General features: G+C 37.1%; 1 protein-coding gene across 6 annotated transcripts in view; it reads right to left on the minus strand.

Moving 5' to 3' along the window:
• LOC107717431 (protein capicua homolog) overlaps positions 1-13131 on the minus strand; it is a 56021-nt gene that overhangs the window by 39947 nt on the left and 2943 nt on the right. For all 6 annotated transcript variants that reach the window (XM_016524174.1, XM_016524177.1, XM_016524176.1 and 3 more), the window contains exons 2-3: positions 5680-7793; positions 3470-5221 (exon numbers count right to left, since the gene is read on the minus strand). In XM_016524174.1, coding sequence (XP_016379660.1) covers positions 3470-5221; positions 5680-7693 — 3766 coding nt within the window. In that variant the 5' untranslated portion in view covers positions 7694-7793. The remainder of the gene's footprint in view (positions 1-3469; positions 5222-5679; positions 7794-13131) is intronic.

The following is a 13131-nucleotide window of genomic DNA, read 5'->3' on the forward strand; positions in this document are numbered from 1 at the left end:
ATTTAGTCATTTAGCAGATGCTTTTATCCAAAGCGACTTACAAATGAGGACAATGGAAGCAATCAAAATCAACAAAAGAGCAATGATATACAAGTGCTATAACAAGTCTCAGTTAGCTTAACGCAGTACACGTAGCAAGTTTTTTTTTTAAATAATATAATAAATAAAAAGAAAACAGATAGAATAGAAAAAGAATAGTGAAAGATAGTGAAAGAAAAAGAATAAGCTAGTGTTAGAGGTCTTTTTTTCTACTTTAAGAAGAGAATTATCTGTTGACTTCAAATTGACTTCAAACTATCAAATTACATCTGATTAATAAAACAGTTTTTTATGTATGAAAGATTACAAATTATCATGAACATGGGCAGCATTGTGAAATGTCAATTTATATGTGCTGGTTTAGTATATTTTAGTATATATGAAAATATTTATACAAGTTCAGTATATTTAAAAAAAAAAAAGTCTGTGTGTGTTGTATTGTTGCCTTTCATCAGTCATGCTTTAAGATATTAATAATTTAAAAAAGAACAGTATTTATTTATAATGTACTTTTCAATAATTACATTTCAGAGTATTGGTCTCCTATAATGCTTATAATTCTCTGGGTTAACCATATAGGTTATCTATCAAAACTGAGCAGCAATACAAAATTCCATTAGAACAACAAAAGCAAATAAACTTTTGGGCAGATTCTATAAATGTATGGATTTTCTTTTTCTTTTTAGCAGGTCTGCAATTTTGTTATACAGACTGTGCCTGTCTGTCTCTCTGGGTTAACATCCTTCTCACAAGCTTGCTTGTTAAGGCAGGCCTACGAGATCAGGCCTACATTTTTACAAAGACCCTCTTGTTATTTCACAACACACAATCCCTTTCCCTCTCACACCATATACACTCTTGATGATAGCTAAATCACAAATACCACACATAATTATATATATGCATAAATTCACTATGAAGACCTTTTTTTATATTACACTAGCACACAAGCATACACTAAACGTCTCCCTTAATGACACACTGTTATGTCTGTATGAATGACATTCTCTCATTCCTTACCGCATGCATACAACGCGCATACACAACTGAACACATGTAACTAATTCATAAACACTTCAGTTCAATCTTTGGCTCTTTCAATTCAGTCTTTTTACTTTGCTTCACTTTCACTTTATCAGTGTACATGTAATGACCATGGTTTGAATATTTTGCTAAAATCAGCACTGCAAGTGCTACGACTAGCTAAACATTTAATCGAACCCACTATTACAGCAGCTGATGATTACAACCACACTGCAAAATCCAAGAACCACCAGAATACCACTGTTTTTAATGCCAAAGCATTTATTCCTGAAATGAAACCGACACCTTAGTTTTGAGCTTAATTTTAAGAGGTAATTATTAGCTATAATAATCTGGATATACAATATTTTTTAAAGCATTTTATTTTATTCAATTGTAAATTGATTCACTGAATATGAAGAAATGGTGTGTGATTTACCATTTACAAGCACTGAAACTGAGAAACTGTACTTTTGATGTGCCATTAAATTTAGAATATATATTTGGTCTTTGTGTTGCATATGTGTTCACAAAAACACAAATTTTTTTTTTTGCCTTAGTCCTTATATGTGAATCACTGAAAAAAACAAAAACAAAAAAAAAACGGTTCATGCAATTTAAGAATCTGAAATACAGCTTTGAAAATAAAGACTCGAGAGCACAAGTCAGAGCTAAAACAAATGCATAATTTAGAAAAAGGGTAAATACAATTTCCCAATGTGTACTGTTGGTTAAATTATTAGGAAGTTACACCAAACTATCCAAAAACTGTCTAGAAAAGGCTGTGCCTCCAAATTCTTAGCGCACACAAGAACACTTGTGAGAAAGGCCACAGAGAGGCTAACAATTACTTTTAAACTTGCTACAGTACACTAATTCTGTAGCTAAGAATGGGATTAAAATCTCAGCATCTCAGCATAGCAATGGTCTGTATGTAAAAGATATATGCCAAGTGCTATGTGTGAAAAGATTTTGTGGTGAAATGAGACCAAGGCAGAGCTTTTAAGCCAGATTTTGAAGCCATATACAGTATGTGGTGCAAATCTAACATCGCCCAGAATTAAAATGACACCATGTGAGGAATGGTGATGGGAAGAGTATGTTGTGGGACTGCTTTTCATCAGCAGAAACTGAGCATCATGTTAAAATATGGTTGGTGAAAAATACTAAAATGATGTAAACATTTTTGAAAAACTGAAGCAATATCCTCTTTTTAACAATGCAAAACATGTATGCAAACAGCATATTTCAAGCATATTTATCATTTAAATAAAAAATAATAAATAAAACTGAAGCAATATCCTCTTTTTAACAATGCAAAACATTTATGCAAAGAGCATATTTCAAGCATATTTATCATTTAAATAAAAATAATAATAAAAACTAATTAAATTGTAACTGTAATGTTTAGAGTTTTGAAATATAATTATCACAAAGAAAGAACAAAGAAAGATTTTGATATTACATATGTAATTCAGTAAAAGGGAAAAATTATAGTTATTGAAGACCAAAACCAAGCATTCACCAACACTGTGGTATAAGATTAATGTAATGTTGTGTATAAAACAAATATTACTTTAAGCACTGAAAACACATTGACAATCTATACTTCTGACATTCTAAAATTCTATTCAGTATAAAACATGGCTGTCTGGAATACTTTTGGATTTTGAGTGGTTACTGATCACATTTTGCAAAATGGTTTGTATGATGACCAAACTGTATAATTTAATTGTATAACTGATTGTTGTCCCAGGCAACCGATTTCCTACATAACTGCGCTAGTTTCTTATTTCATTCTTCAAACTCTCTCCTTACACGTACATAAAAATAATTGCAATAATTGCATTGCTCTATCGTTTTTTTTAATTTTTTTGTGATGACCGGCTAACTGTACTTTATTTCTTACGTAACATATTTATATATGTTTGATTTGTGTTGTAATATTGATGTTTCATTGGTTCACATTTTAAAAAACTCAACAAAAAAGTATTCAAGCATTTTTTCATACAGGTTTGGAACAACATGAGGCTGAGCAAATGATGAGCAAATGATGAAGAAAATTAAATTTTTAAGTGAACTATTCCTTTATTTTACTTTAATAAAATACTTAATCAGTAAAATAGTTTTGTTACTTAACAGTTACATAACTTAAAGAAGAGCAATTGAAAAAAATCAAGTAAACGAATAAATGTTTTTTTTTATTTTTCAAAGTTTTGACATTTTGTGTGCATAGACAAAATTGACAAATAATAGTGCATCCTTATTCTCTAAATTGTTTCTATTTTTAAATTTTCATTGAATTAGTCTAACATGGCATCTTTCTTTTGTTATTATGTAACGTCTCCAGGGAATCACAACTTAAACATTGGTGTTAGCATTGAATGTAAATATAGAATTCTCTTACCAGTTCCAGGTCGCCCCATGATGATGTCTTTGCATGGCACAGGATGCAAGGTCCCCGTGGGAAGTATGAGCGGCAGCAGGGCAGTAGGAGCAGGGTGACAAGGGACAGGCTGCTGCAGTGTCACTTGGTCACTCTTATCTTGTCCCCCTCCATCACCCGCACCAATGAGACCAGGCCCTGGGACAGGGCTAGACACTGATATGCAGGCTAAGGTGGCGCTGGATTGCGTAGGTAGACCTGCAGGGGTTGGGTTTGGAATGGAAGAGGTAGCAGACACTAGAACAAGAGTTGAGGTGGGATTCTGCAGTAAGACAGATCCATTAGTGGAAGCAGCGTTAATTGGAACAGGAACCTGTAGCCCTGTCTCTGAATGCACACCAGTTTGGCTGTTTTCTGTGGAACTGGTCCTGTCCACCTCTGCAACTCTGGCCAGTGGGAGTTCTGTAAACTTTATTAAAGGAACCTCAGGATTTCTCACTATTACTGGAGAGTCTCTCAAAGGCTGCTGGGAGACTGTACATTGTGAACCTGATTCTAAGCTTAGGGTAGAAGCGGGTGGGGAAGAGGCAGTGGTTGAAGGCAGTCTTTGGGGGTGCGTGACAGTAGTGGTCTGAGGAGAGATAATGCAGAGATTTGTTACAAGAGAAGGGTCACGACAGCTTTGTTCCTGATCGGGTTTGCCATATTCCTGTGACAGTGGAGCCGGGGGAGGTGGGGCATCCGTCCTGCGTTTGCCTGGGCTCATAGGTACAGTGAAGGTTAGATTGGTGTGGAAGGATGGCACAATACCAGACAAGTGTCTGTCTTTCTCCCTCTCTGTGCCTCCTGTTCCATGTTTTGGGACACCACTGTTGGTACCACTGGGGTGTTTGTGGCGGCGAGGAGGCAAGACTGGAGAGGCAGTAATAGGACTGAAATTTGCAGGGTGAAAGCCAAAAAGTGGCGAAGCTGATGGGGAAGGTGTAGGTGAGAATGGGGACTGATTTGAAATCGGTGAGAATGAGGGTGTTACAGACCTTGAGCCCAGGGATACCAGCATTGTTGCAGCCTCACATTCATCAAAGTCAAAACGAGAGAAGTCTTGAGAAAGCAGTGATGGCAAGCCAAGACGTGGACGAGAGTCAGTACCTCGGCTGCTTGTCTCACTACTGTCGCGGGAAGTCTCATCCCAATCAAATTCACTGCTAGCACGACCCCGCAGATCTGAAGGGGTCACAGTCCCTGAGCTACTCTCTCCACCTCCTCCACTCCCTCTCTCTCCCACTCCCGCTCCCTCCATTTCTTTGGTACGCATGGAGAGGTGACGAGAACAGTAGCCACGACGCTGGGACTCTTTCATGCAGCCTTCTCGTGAGCACAAGCGGCGCCATTGCTTCCCATTGAACTTCTTACGGATCCCATTAGGTGTACAAACCACATCACCTTTCTTGTATTTCTGTTGGGCAGCTGACAATGGTGTCCTTGATCTTGAGGAAGAAGCAGAAGAAGAGGCAGAACTCCCTGGAATTGGGGTGGAGGTCTGTGAAGGTGTAGGAGTCTTTTCCAGAGGTGTCAGAGAACCCCTGGAGCTGGGGGATGGAGGCACAGAGGGTGGCATAGGGTGAGAGATACCCCCATCAGACCCTAAAACTGTAGGTGAAGGGGTGGGCTGTGGACTTCCTAAAGAGGTCCTGGTGATGCCTCGCACCACTGTAATGGGACTTGGATACCCAGGAGGTTTGGAAAGAATTTGTCTGTGCTGATTAGGCACACCTGCTTTTGGTCCCCCTGAGAATACGGGTCCTCCACCATCTCTGAGTGGTGCCATGTTAAGCTGCAAAACCTCCATGTCCACCTCTGGAGTCTGCAGTTGCTTTCGCTCGTGTTCTCTTCTCACATCAAATTTGCCTCAAAACATAGTTGAGTAGGTACAAACACACACACACACACACACACACCCATTGTGTTTCCAGGTTTTATGGGGATATTCCATAACTGTACAAACTGTATTTTCTATCTCCGTATCCTAACCCTACCCCTCATACAAGACTTTCTGCATTTTTAGATTTTCAAAAAACTTCATTTTGTACGATTTATAAGCTGTTTTCCTCATGGGGACTAAAAAATGTCCTTGACTATCCTTGTGGGGACATTAGAACTTAGAGAATACCAGGAACACACACACACACACAGAGAGAGCAGATAACAAAAACTAAATTATATATACACACCTGCTTTTGGTCCCCCTGAGAATACGGGTCCTCCACCATCTCTGAGTGGTGCCATGTTAAGCTGCAAAACCTCCATGTCCACCTCTGGAGTCTGCAGTTGCTTTCGCTCGTGTTCTCTTTCTCTAAATCTTTCCCTATTCTGAGTTCCATCATCCTCCCTCCTAGTTGCTAAACTAAACATATTGTTTGCTACCATAACAGCTGCTGGTGAAGTGGAAGATGAAAGATGTGTGCTTCCAAAATGATGGACCTCTGTGTCTGGAGATGGGAATCTGCAGTTCTCCCTGGAAGGACCTGCACTTACCAAATCTATTCCCTCATTTAACTGACATAGCTCTCTCTCCACTTCTATCTCCTCCCTGTGCTCTCTCTCCTCCCGTTCTTTCTCTCTCATAACCCCATCCCATGGCGGAACAAGGAGACGCAAGTTCTGGCGGGTAACCCATACAGTCTTTGTACTTGATGTCTGTTGCATCTCATTACTGCACCTCTCTTTCTCCTCCTCCAACTCCTCCTGCAAAAGCACCATGTAGGGGCAAGCTAAATGAGAGTCTACCTGAGCAACCACACCTTCTCTGTACCATTCTTTACCTTTATCTCCTCCATAAGGCACACAAACACGCGTCCCAACCTCCACAAGTTCATTTCCTGGGGGTGGGGAGTCTAAAATGAGGTCAATGGGTTGGTGTGGGCGACTTACTAATGTATGAAATGGATATGACAGCAGTGTCCCCTCCCCATTAATCTGCAACTCTACATTCAGCTGCTCTCTACTGGACCCACGTACCACACCACAGATAAATACATATTCCTTGATCAGCTTCTCATCTTTTTTAAAATTAGTTCTTGGTCGTCTACGTGCTAGCACCCTTTGGTTTTTCAGTCCTTTAGCTAGTGCTTCTGCTATTGTTGCAGACCCTCCGTGCTCTATTTGTGTGTGTTTGGGGGACAAGAGGACAGACAGGGTTGAATTGTTGGAGAGGTTGAATCTTCTTGACGTTCTTACATGGTTCCCTGAATTTAGCTGCACATAAGAGGGATCGAGGACCTCCAGGTCCACAGAGTGTTCACTGGCTGTGTCTGTGGATGATGAGCGCACAGAATTTGGGGCTTGCTCCCCATATCCATCTACTTCCATCATTTGGACCACCTTTTCTCTTTCGGAAGGCACCTCACTTTTCAACGTATCACCCTTAGATCTATCTCCTTTTGGAGTTTCTGTGCTTGCTATTTTCCCCATTTCTCTCCTATTATTCCCACTATTGTCCAAATCAGAAATATCTGCTTTAACTAAATCATTTCTGACCACAGGAGTAGTGCTTTGAGAAATGGAGTTGTGTGGGGAACTTAGATGGTTGCCATGAATAGTGAGTTGGGCTACAGGGGTTGAACTGATGGGAGAGGTACTGGAAGCTTGATGTTCATACATGTATTTCTTCTTGGGCACCCTGGCTTTGAAAGTGGCTGTTTTTCGACTGGAGGGTGTGGTAGAAGTGTGGTTGACACTCAGCAAGTTATTTTTATTTAAACTGTTGGCTGTGGTATTTGTGTTTTGTGTATTGCTAGCAATGCTGTTTGCATGTTGGTTGCTACCTTTACTGTTTGTGCTAGTAAAGTTTTGTGTGTTTGTGTTACAGATGTCTGTGCTATTACTATGTGAATTTTCATGTGCGTTGCTGGCTATCTTGATTGAGTCTGTATTATCTGTTAAACTGTTAGTGTTAACATTCCTGGGGCTTTTTGCCTTATTCACTATTACTGCATTCTCTTCAGATTTTGATGTTTCCATTGTCCTTTCTCTTATTTGCTCTTTTAACACCTCACTGTTTAGGATGTTGCTACTCTTGATATGCTTGTCCTGAGAGCTATCTTCTTTGGATGGAGTGTATTTCTGGTCTGAAGGTCCAGGCGGTGTTGTCTGTGAATGTCCTTCAAGTTTGCCCCCTCGTTTTCTTGCTCCTTTTGCTCTTGTCGATAAAGGAGAGCGTCCTCTCTGTTTCTTTGGTGGCCTCATATTTTTTTAGTGTGGCAACTACTTCTTTCTCGTCTTTTTTTTCTTTCTTTTCTCCTGTTTAATTGGCTTTTTTGAGGTTTCTTTTACTTCTCACAACAACCTGTAACAAGAAGGAAAAAAGTGAAAGAGAAACAAATAAATAGAAATTTCCTTGTTGTCAATATAGAATAATTGGGAAGATACTGCTCAATGTTTGTGAATGTGTTCAAACAGAAACAGTAGTGCTTGGTGCACAAAAAGGTAAATTAAAAAAAAAGTAATTTAATGTTTATATTTACACAGATGTTTAGATATCAACTTTATTTAAATAGCATACAGAGTAAAAAGTCTACAGAAAAACAGCAGACCATGAGTGTGCTTATGAATAACGCAAGCATGTTGCAACAACGAATTTAAAAAAGAATATTTACAATGAGGAAACCTTCAGCAAAAAACACACTCTCTCCAGTACACCAAGTACTTTTCTGAAAACAAGGCTGGATGATCAAAATTCATGTAGTTAAAATGCTTTGATTTTTAAAACAAAATAATTGTAATGATTGAAATACACACTGAAAGTTAAATGGTGTGCAGAAAAGATATTAAGTCTTTCTAAATATTTTTTTCCCAGGCATGAAACGTGCTATAAATTTCAATGCCATATGGGAAAACACTTAAAAAGTACATACCATTTTATTTTATGTGAAATTTGTAGGTGACAGTCAGTGTTATAGAATTTTTAAGTCAAGGTTATAGCATTCTATTGAAGGGAAAAAATATTTGGGTTTATTAAAATGTTATTTTTATATTACTGAATTTAAAAAAAAAAAAAGAAAGAGGAGGTGGTATGTGGTACATAGGTGGTATAAATGCCATTGTCAGAGAGAATGTCACAAGGGCCCATAAGAAAATATATCCACATCAGTAGAAAAAAAAAAACTCAAATATTTGTTGAATCAGTTTAATTTTGGTACATTATGCATTTTCAGAGTGACATGCATTAGCTGACACACAACTTCACAGTTTAAAAAAAAAAGCTTTTAAATAAACATTAGACAGTTTAAATAAAGTCAACAAATCATAAGTACAAAAAACTATGTACTTTATTTGAAAATAAAAGTTAAAAAAAATGTAGACAACACATTGTACTTAGTATAAAAAAAATAATTAAATTATGTGTCCATAGTTGGCACCCATTAATTAAACATGGTACCATTAAAAACGAGTTAATCCAAGTGTGTAAATTTGTTTTTACATCCATATCCACATTCAAAAGAATGTGACCCTCTCAAAAAAACTAGACTAAAATAAATCCACGATAAAAATGCATGAATTTTATCCCCAAATTCCACAATCAAGATAACCGGATTTGATAGCATATTTAAGCCTTGGATTTTGTTGCATTAGGCAAGACAGTGGTTACTCTTATTCATGTTAGCTGCCATGATAGAAAAACAAATTTTGCATATATGCCTGTTCTTAAGTGTCTTCAAATAAAAAAAAGTATCAATATGACGTGGGTAGATCTATATATTTTCACAGTCTAAATAACGATAATAACAAACAATTTGTCAAAAGTGCTTTGTATCGTAAGTGAATACTGTAATATGTCCTACAAAGTAGATATGCCAAATCAACAATCAATGTGTGCACAATTCATTGTCTCATGATTGTGATTTTTCTGTGAATATATATCTCACAATAAAAAGTCTGAGTATCAAAATGATGTGAGGGGGATCCATAGCACCCATGTGCATATAACGGATTGGGATTCTGTGGGTGCCTCTTTTCCCATACCCACATTACAATATCACACACACAAAACAGACATATTTAGCATCTGCTGTCACGCTGCAATACACAAACATGAGGAAAATCAGGCTGAGAATTCAGCAAGAGAAAAACACAAACATTCACTCCTCTACACATAAAATGCATTTTAAGCCAGCCCCCCTTTACCAGCCTGTCCTCATTCATTCGTACACAGAAACACGTGTGTGAAATCACACTCCTCTTCACTCAATTTCTCACTCTCTCTACTATTCCACACTCCCACCGACTCACAAAAATCTGCAAACAGACACTCCCACACAACACACGCACAGGATTTTCCTGTGAGAGATGGCTTTAAAAGGAGAATTGGGGAATTCTTTGAGTCACTCCAAGAGACACCCCACCCACCGTTCCTACTGACCTTAAACTGTTTATTTGCAATGGAGAGAGATTTCCTTCCTGGTTACTACATGGAATATTATACAGAAAATACTGTTATTAGGCTTAACTCAAAATTCAGGATCTTTGCATCACATTATAAACAATCTGTTTCTGAAATTTCAGAAAATATGTTTGTGAGAAGGCTTTTGAAATAGTTAGTGTGACCGCATGTTATTTTAGTAATTGCAAAATAATTTTAATTACTTGGATGCACTTATCAAAACCCAATGTATGAGTCAGCAATCAAGCCAAAATTCAGAGTACATTCCACTATTATCAGCTTTTTTCTGACCTCAGCATAGGTTGGTAATTTAATAACATGTTTCCCCTTGTATTCCCCCTAATGGGGAGTCAGAAAGTCTCGCAAATTTAACACCATAAAGAAAGTGTGAGTGTCTTTTTTGACAGGGAGGTCAAAAAGAAATAATTGTAAGTAAAAAATGACCCAAAAAAAAGTGAGGCCTGATCCACACACTAAGAACGTTTAAAATAAAGTAATTAGGCCTATCTCATACTACATGATTGATCTTCAAAAAAAGAAAGAAGATGCCACAAATGTTTGCTGTGCTCACTGGCAATTTCACCTCAATATACTGCTTTACTACACATTTCAGCAAATTCACAAAAACAATATTCACAATAAATTATATAACATACAAATCATGGTGTAAATCTCTAAGCCACAGTTGGCTGTGTATCACATGGTTGTGTAATTTGCTAACATTATTCTAGAGGTTTATATTCGGTTAGAGTATACCAATTAAATTTAATGAAATAGTAAAAACAATAAAGCAAACACACAATAAAGTCTGTAAAAAAAAGTGAGGGGATACAAAACATCATGTTAATAAATATTGTTCTTAAAAGTGAAAGCATAACTGCAATATCCTAAGCAATAAAGGTATAATATGATTGTAAGTGTATTATAATCTTTTACACAATAAATCCTGAACATGCTGTGTCTTCCTTGTCCTTGGTCTATTAATATATGAAAAGCAAAGTTGTTGCTTAACTGATGTAGAGAAACATGATTCTTAAATTTGTATATAATTTAGTACTGCAAACGATTTTTCAACTTCTTGTTTATGGCTGACAAAATTCAACAAATTATGCCATGCCCATGATCGGAAAATTTATCACAGCAATTTGAAATATACCATGATCATATATAATCTTCTCAGCCGTGAAGCTTAAGCGTGTTGTTAAAAAGTGTTGCTACGTTTGCATAAATTCAAAGATCCCTGCAGCTTCTAGAAATTCCTGCTCAGGAAACTGAAAACCCCATGGATGATGTCAAACTGCACAACCTACAATCTAGAAAACATGTGACCCTTTTACTTTTACTTGATCACTATTTAGCCAAAGATTTACTTATCATGAATTTGAACCACTGACAATTAACAGTAAATTTCATTTGATAATTAAATCACAATCATCTCAGGCCTCACTTAGTATTTCATATAGAATTTAGCTTTTCATGCTGCTTTTCAAATCTGCATTAACTAGATTAAATGAACACACTGGACAACTTGCCAAGTTGCAAATGATAATAGAACTAGTAATGCTTGTACACCACAAGTTGGCTTGTCCCCAAGTTTCATGCATCAAGTTTAATGTAAATGTTGTAATATATTCCATTGCTTTAATATCATTCAGCCGTCAAAAACAGTAAATTCCTATCTAATGATATGTGTGTGTGTGTGTGTGTGTGTGTGTGTGTGTGTGAGAGACGCACTCTAGGGGAGAGAGCCTCTGTAGGGACAGTGTGTGTGTGTGTGAGATATTTAGTGTTGCTGACAGAGACGGCCTGAGGCTCAGAGCTGTTGACCATTTCACAGCCACAGACAGAATGATGGGGAAAAAACAAGACATTTAGTCTCACAAGACACGCACAAGAGCTCACGAGTCAATCGCACTTTAGCCCAAAATCACAAATTACAATTTGCATATTTTTTCTTTAAAGACTTTTAGATTTTTTGCCTTTTTGAAATCATTTTCAAATGACATTTAAGCACATTTTCCCCTAAAATCGTCATCACAGTGATGCATCCATACATAATCCTCGGTATTCTTAATGGTGATTCTCATCAAATTCTCGTTACTGTTAAACAATGATATTTTTTTTTATTTAAATAGCATGTATTAAAGGCAGCACAACAAACACGACAAAGTGTGTGTGTGTGTGTGTGTGTGTGTGTGAGATGCAGTCTAGTGGAGTAGTAGTTATTAAGTACCTAAAAAAAAAAAGGATTCTTTCCAATATATTATAGAATTCTAGTCTAAATAATACTGGCATCACAAAAAATCAAACATGAGACCACAGCAATCTATGATATGCATCTTTTGTGTTCAATTATAAGTAAACAGATTAGCACATTTGGAAAATAATTATATTTTACAAATGATGAACTATATAACATAGCACATTCATACATTCAGATATTTATTTTGTGCAACAACAGTCATGCAAAACTACACGCACGCACATTCAGCTAATACTAGGTCCATTTCCCGTGACTGTGACAGCTCTATGTATGTGTCTACAGCTGGTCAAACGAAGCCTCAGCATTTTGGATATTAGCATGATACGTGTATTAAAGGTCTAATTAAAGCAAGAAAAACTCTGACGTTAGCCATATGACAGAAGTCCAATCCAAGCACACACTCTGAGCGGAGTGTTTTCTGCTGAAACGTTGCTGTGTTACACGAGTCTAAATAAACACTGATGTAAAACCTGCCATCCTCATCCTCAGGCCAACGACTGCTGTTCAGTACAACCTTAATCCACTTCAAAACTATACTTGACTTCAATTGATAAATGGACAAGATACGTTCAGCTGTCACTGAACAACTACTTTGATCCTAAAAGGTCAAATGATTTATTTCAGAATTAATAATAAATATTCCCTGTTTATAAGGCTCAACGAATCCATGTGTTTTTCCTTTTCACTTATAGTCATTATGCACACAGGCTATACATTTATTAAGGTGAATCAAATGAGCCAGAACATATTTCAGTTCACCCAGATTAAAAGGTGATATTATAAATTTAATACTGAGCGTTAAGCCACCATGATTATGAGAGCAATATTGCACAATGATCTATTTAAAAAAAAAAGTAAAGCCTAGAATATACGATGCGTCACACACCAATGCCAAGCACAAACATGCAAGATCACACATACACACACTGCTGACGGTGAACCAGTTGTCAATGGAGCAACTGTCTGTGCCAAAGACTTTGC

Source organism: Sinocyclocheilus rhinocerous, unplaced genomic scaffold, assembly GCF_001515625.1.
Source record: "Sinocyclocheilus rhinocerous isolate Xijiao unplaced genomic scaffold, SAMN03320098_v1.1 scaffold1622, whole genome shotgun sequence".
Lineage (NCBI taxonomy): Eukaryota > Metazoa > Chordata > Actinopteri > Cypriniformes > Cyprinidae > Sinocyclocheilus > Sinocyclocheilus rhinocerous.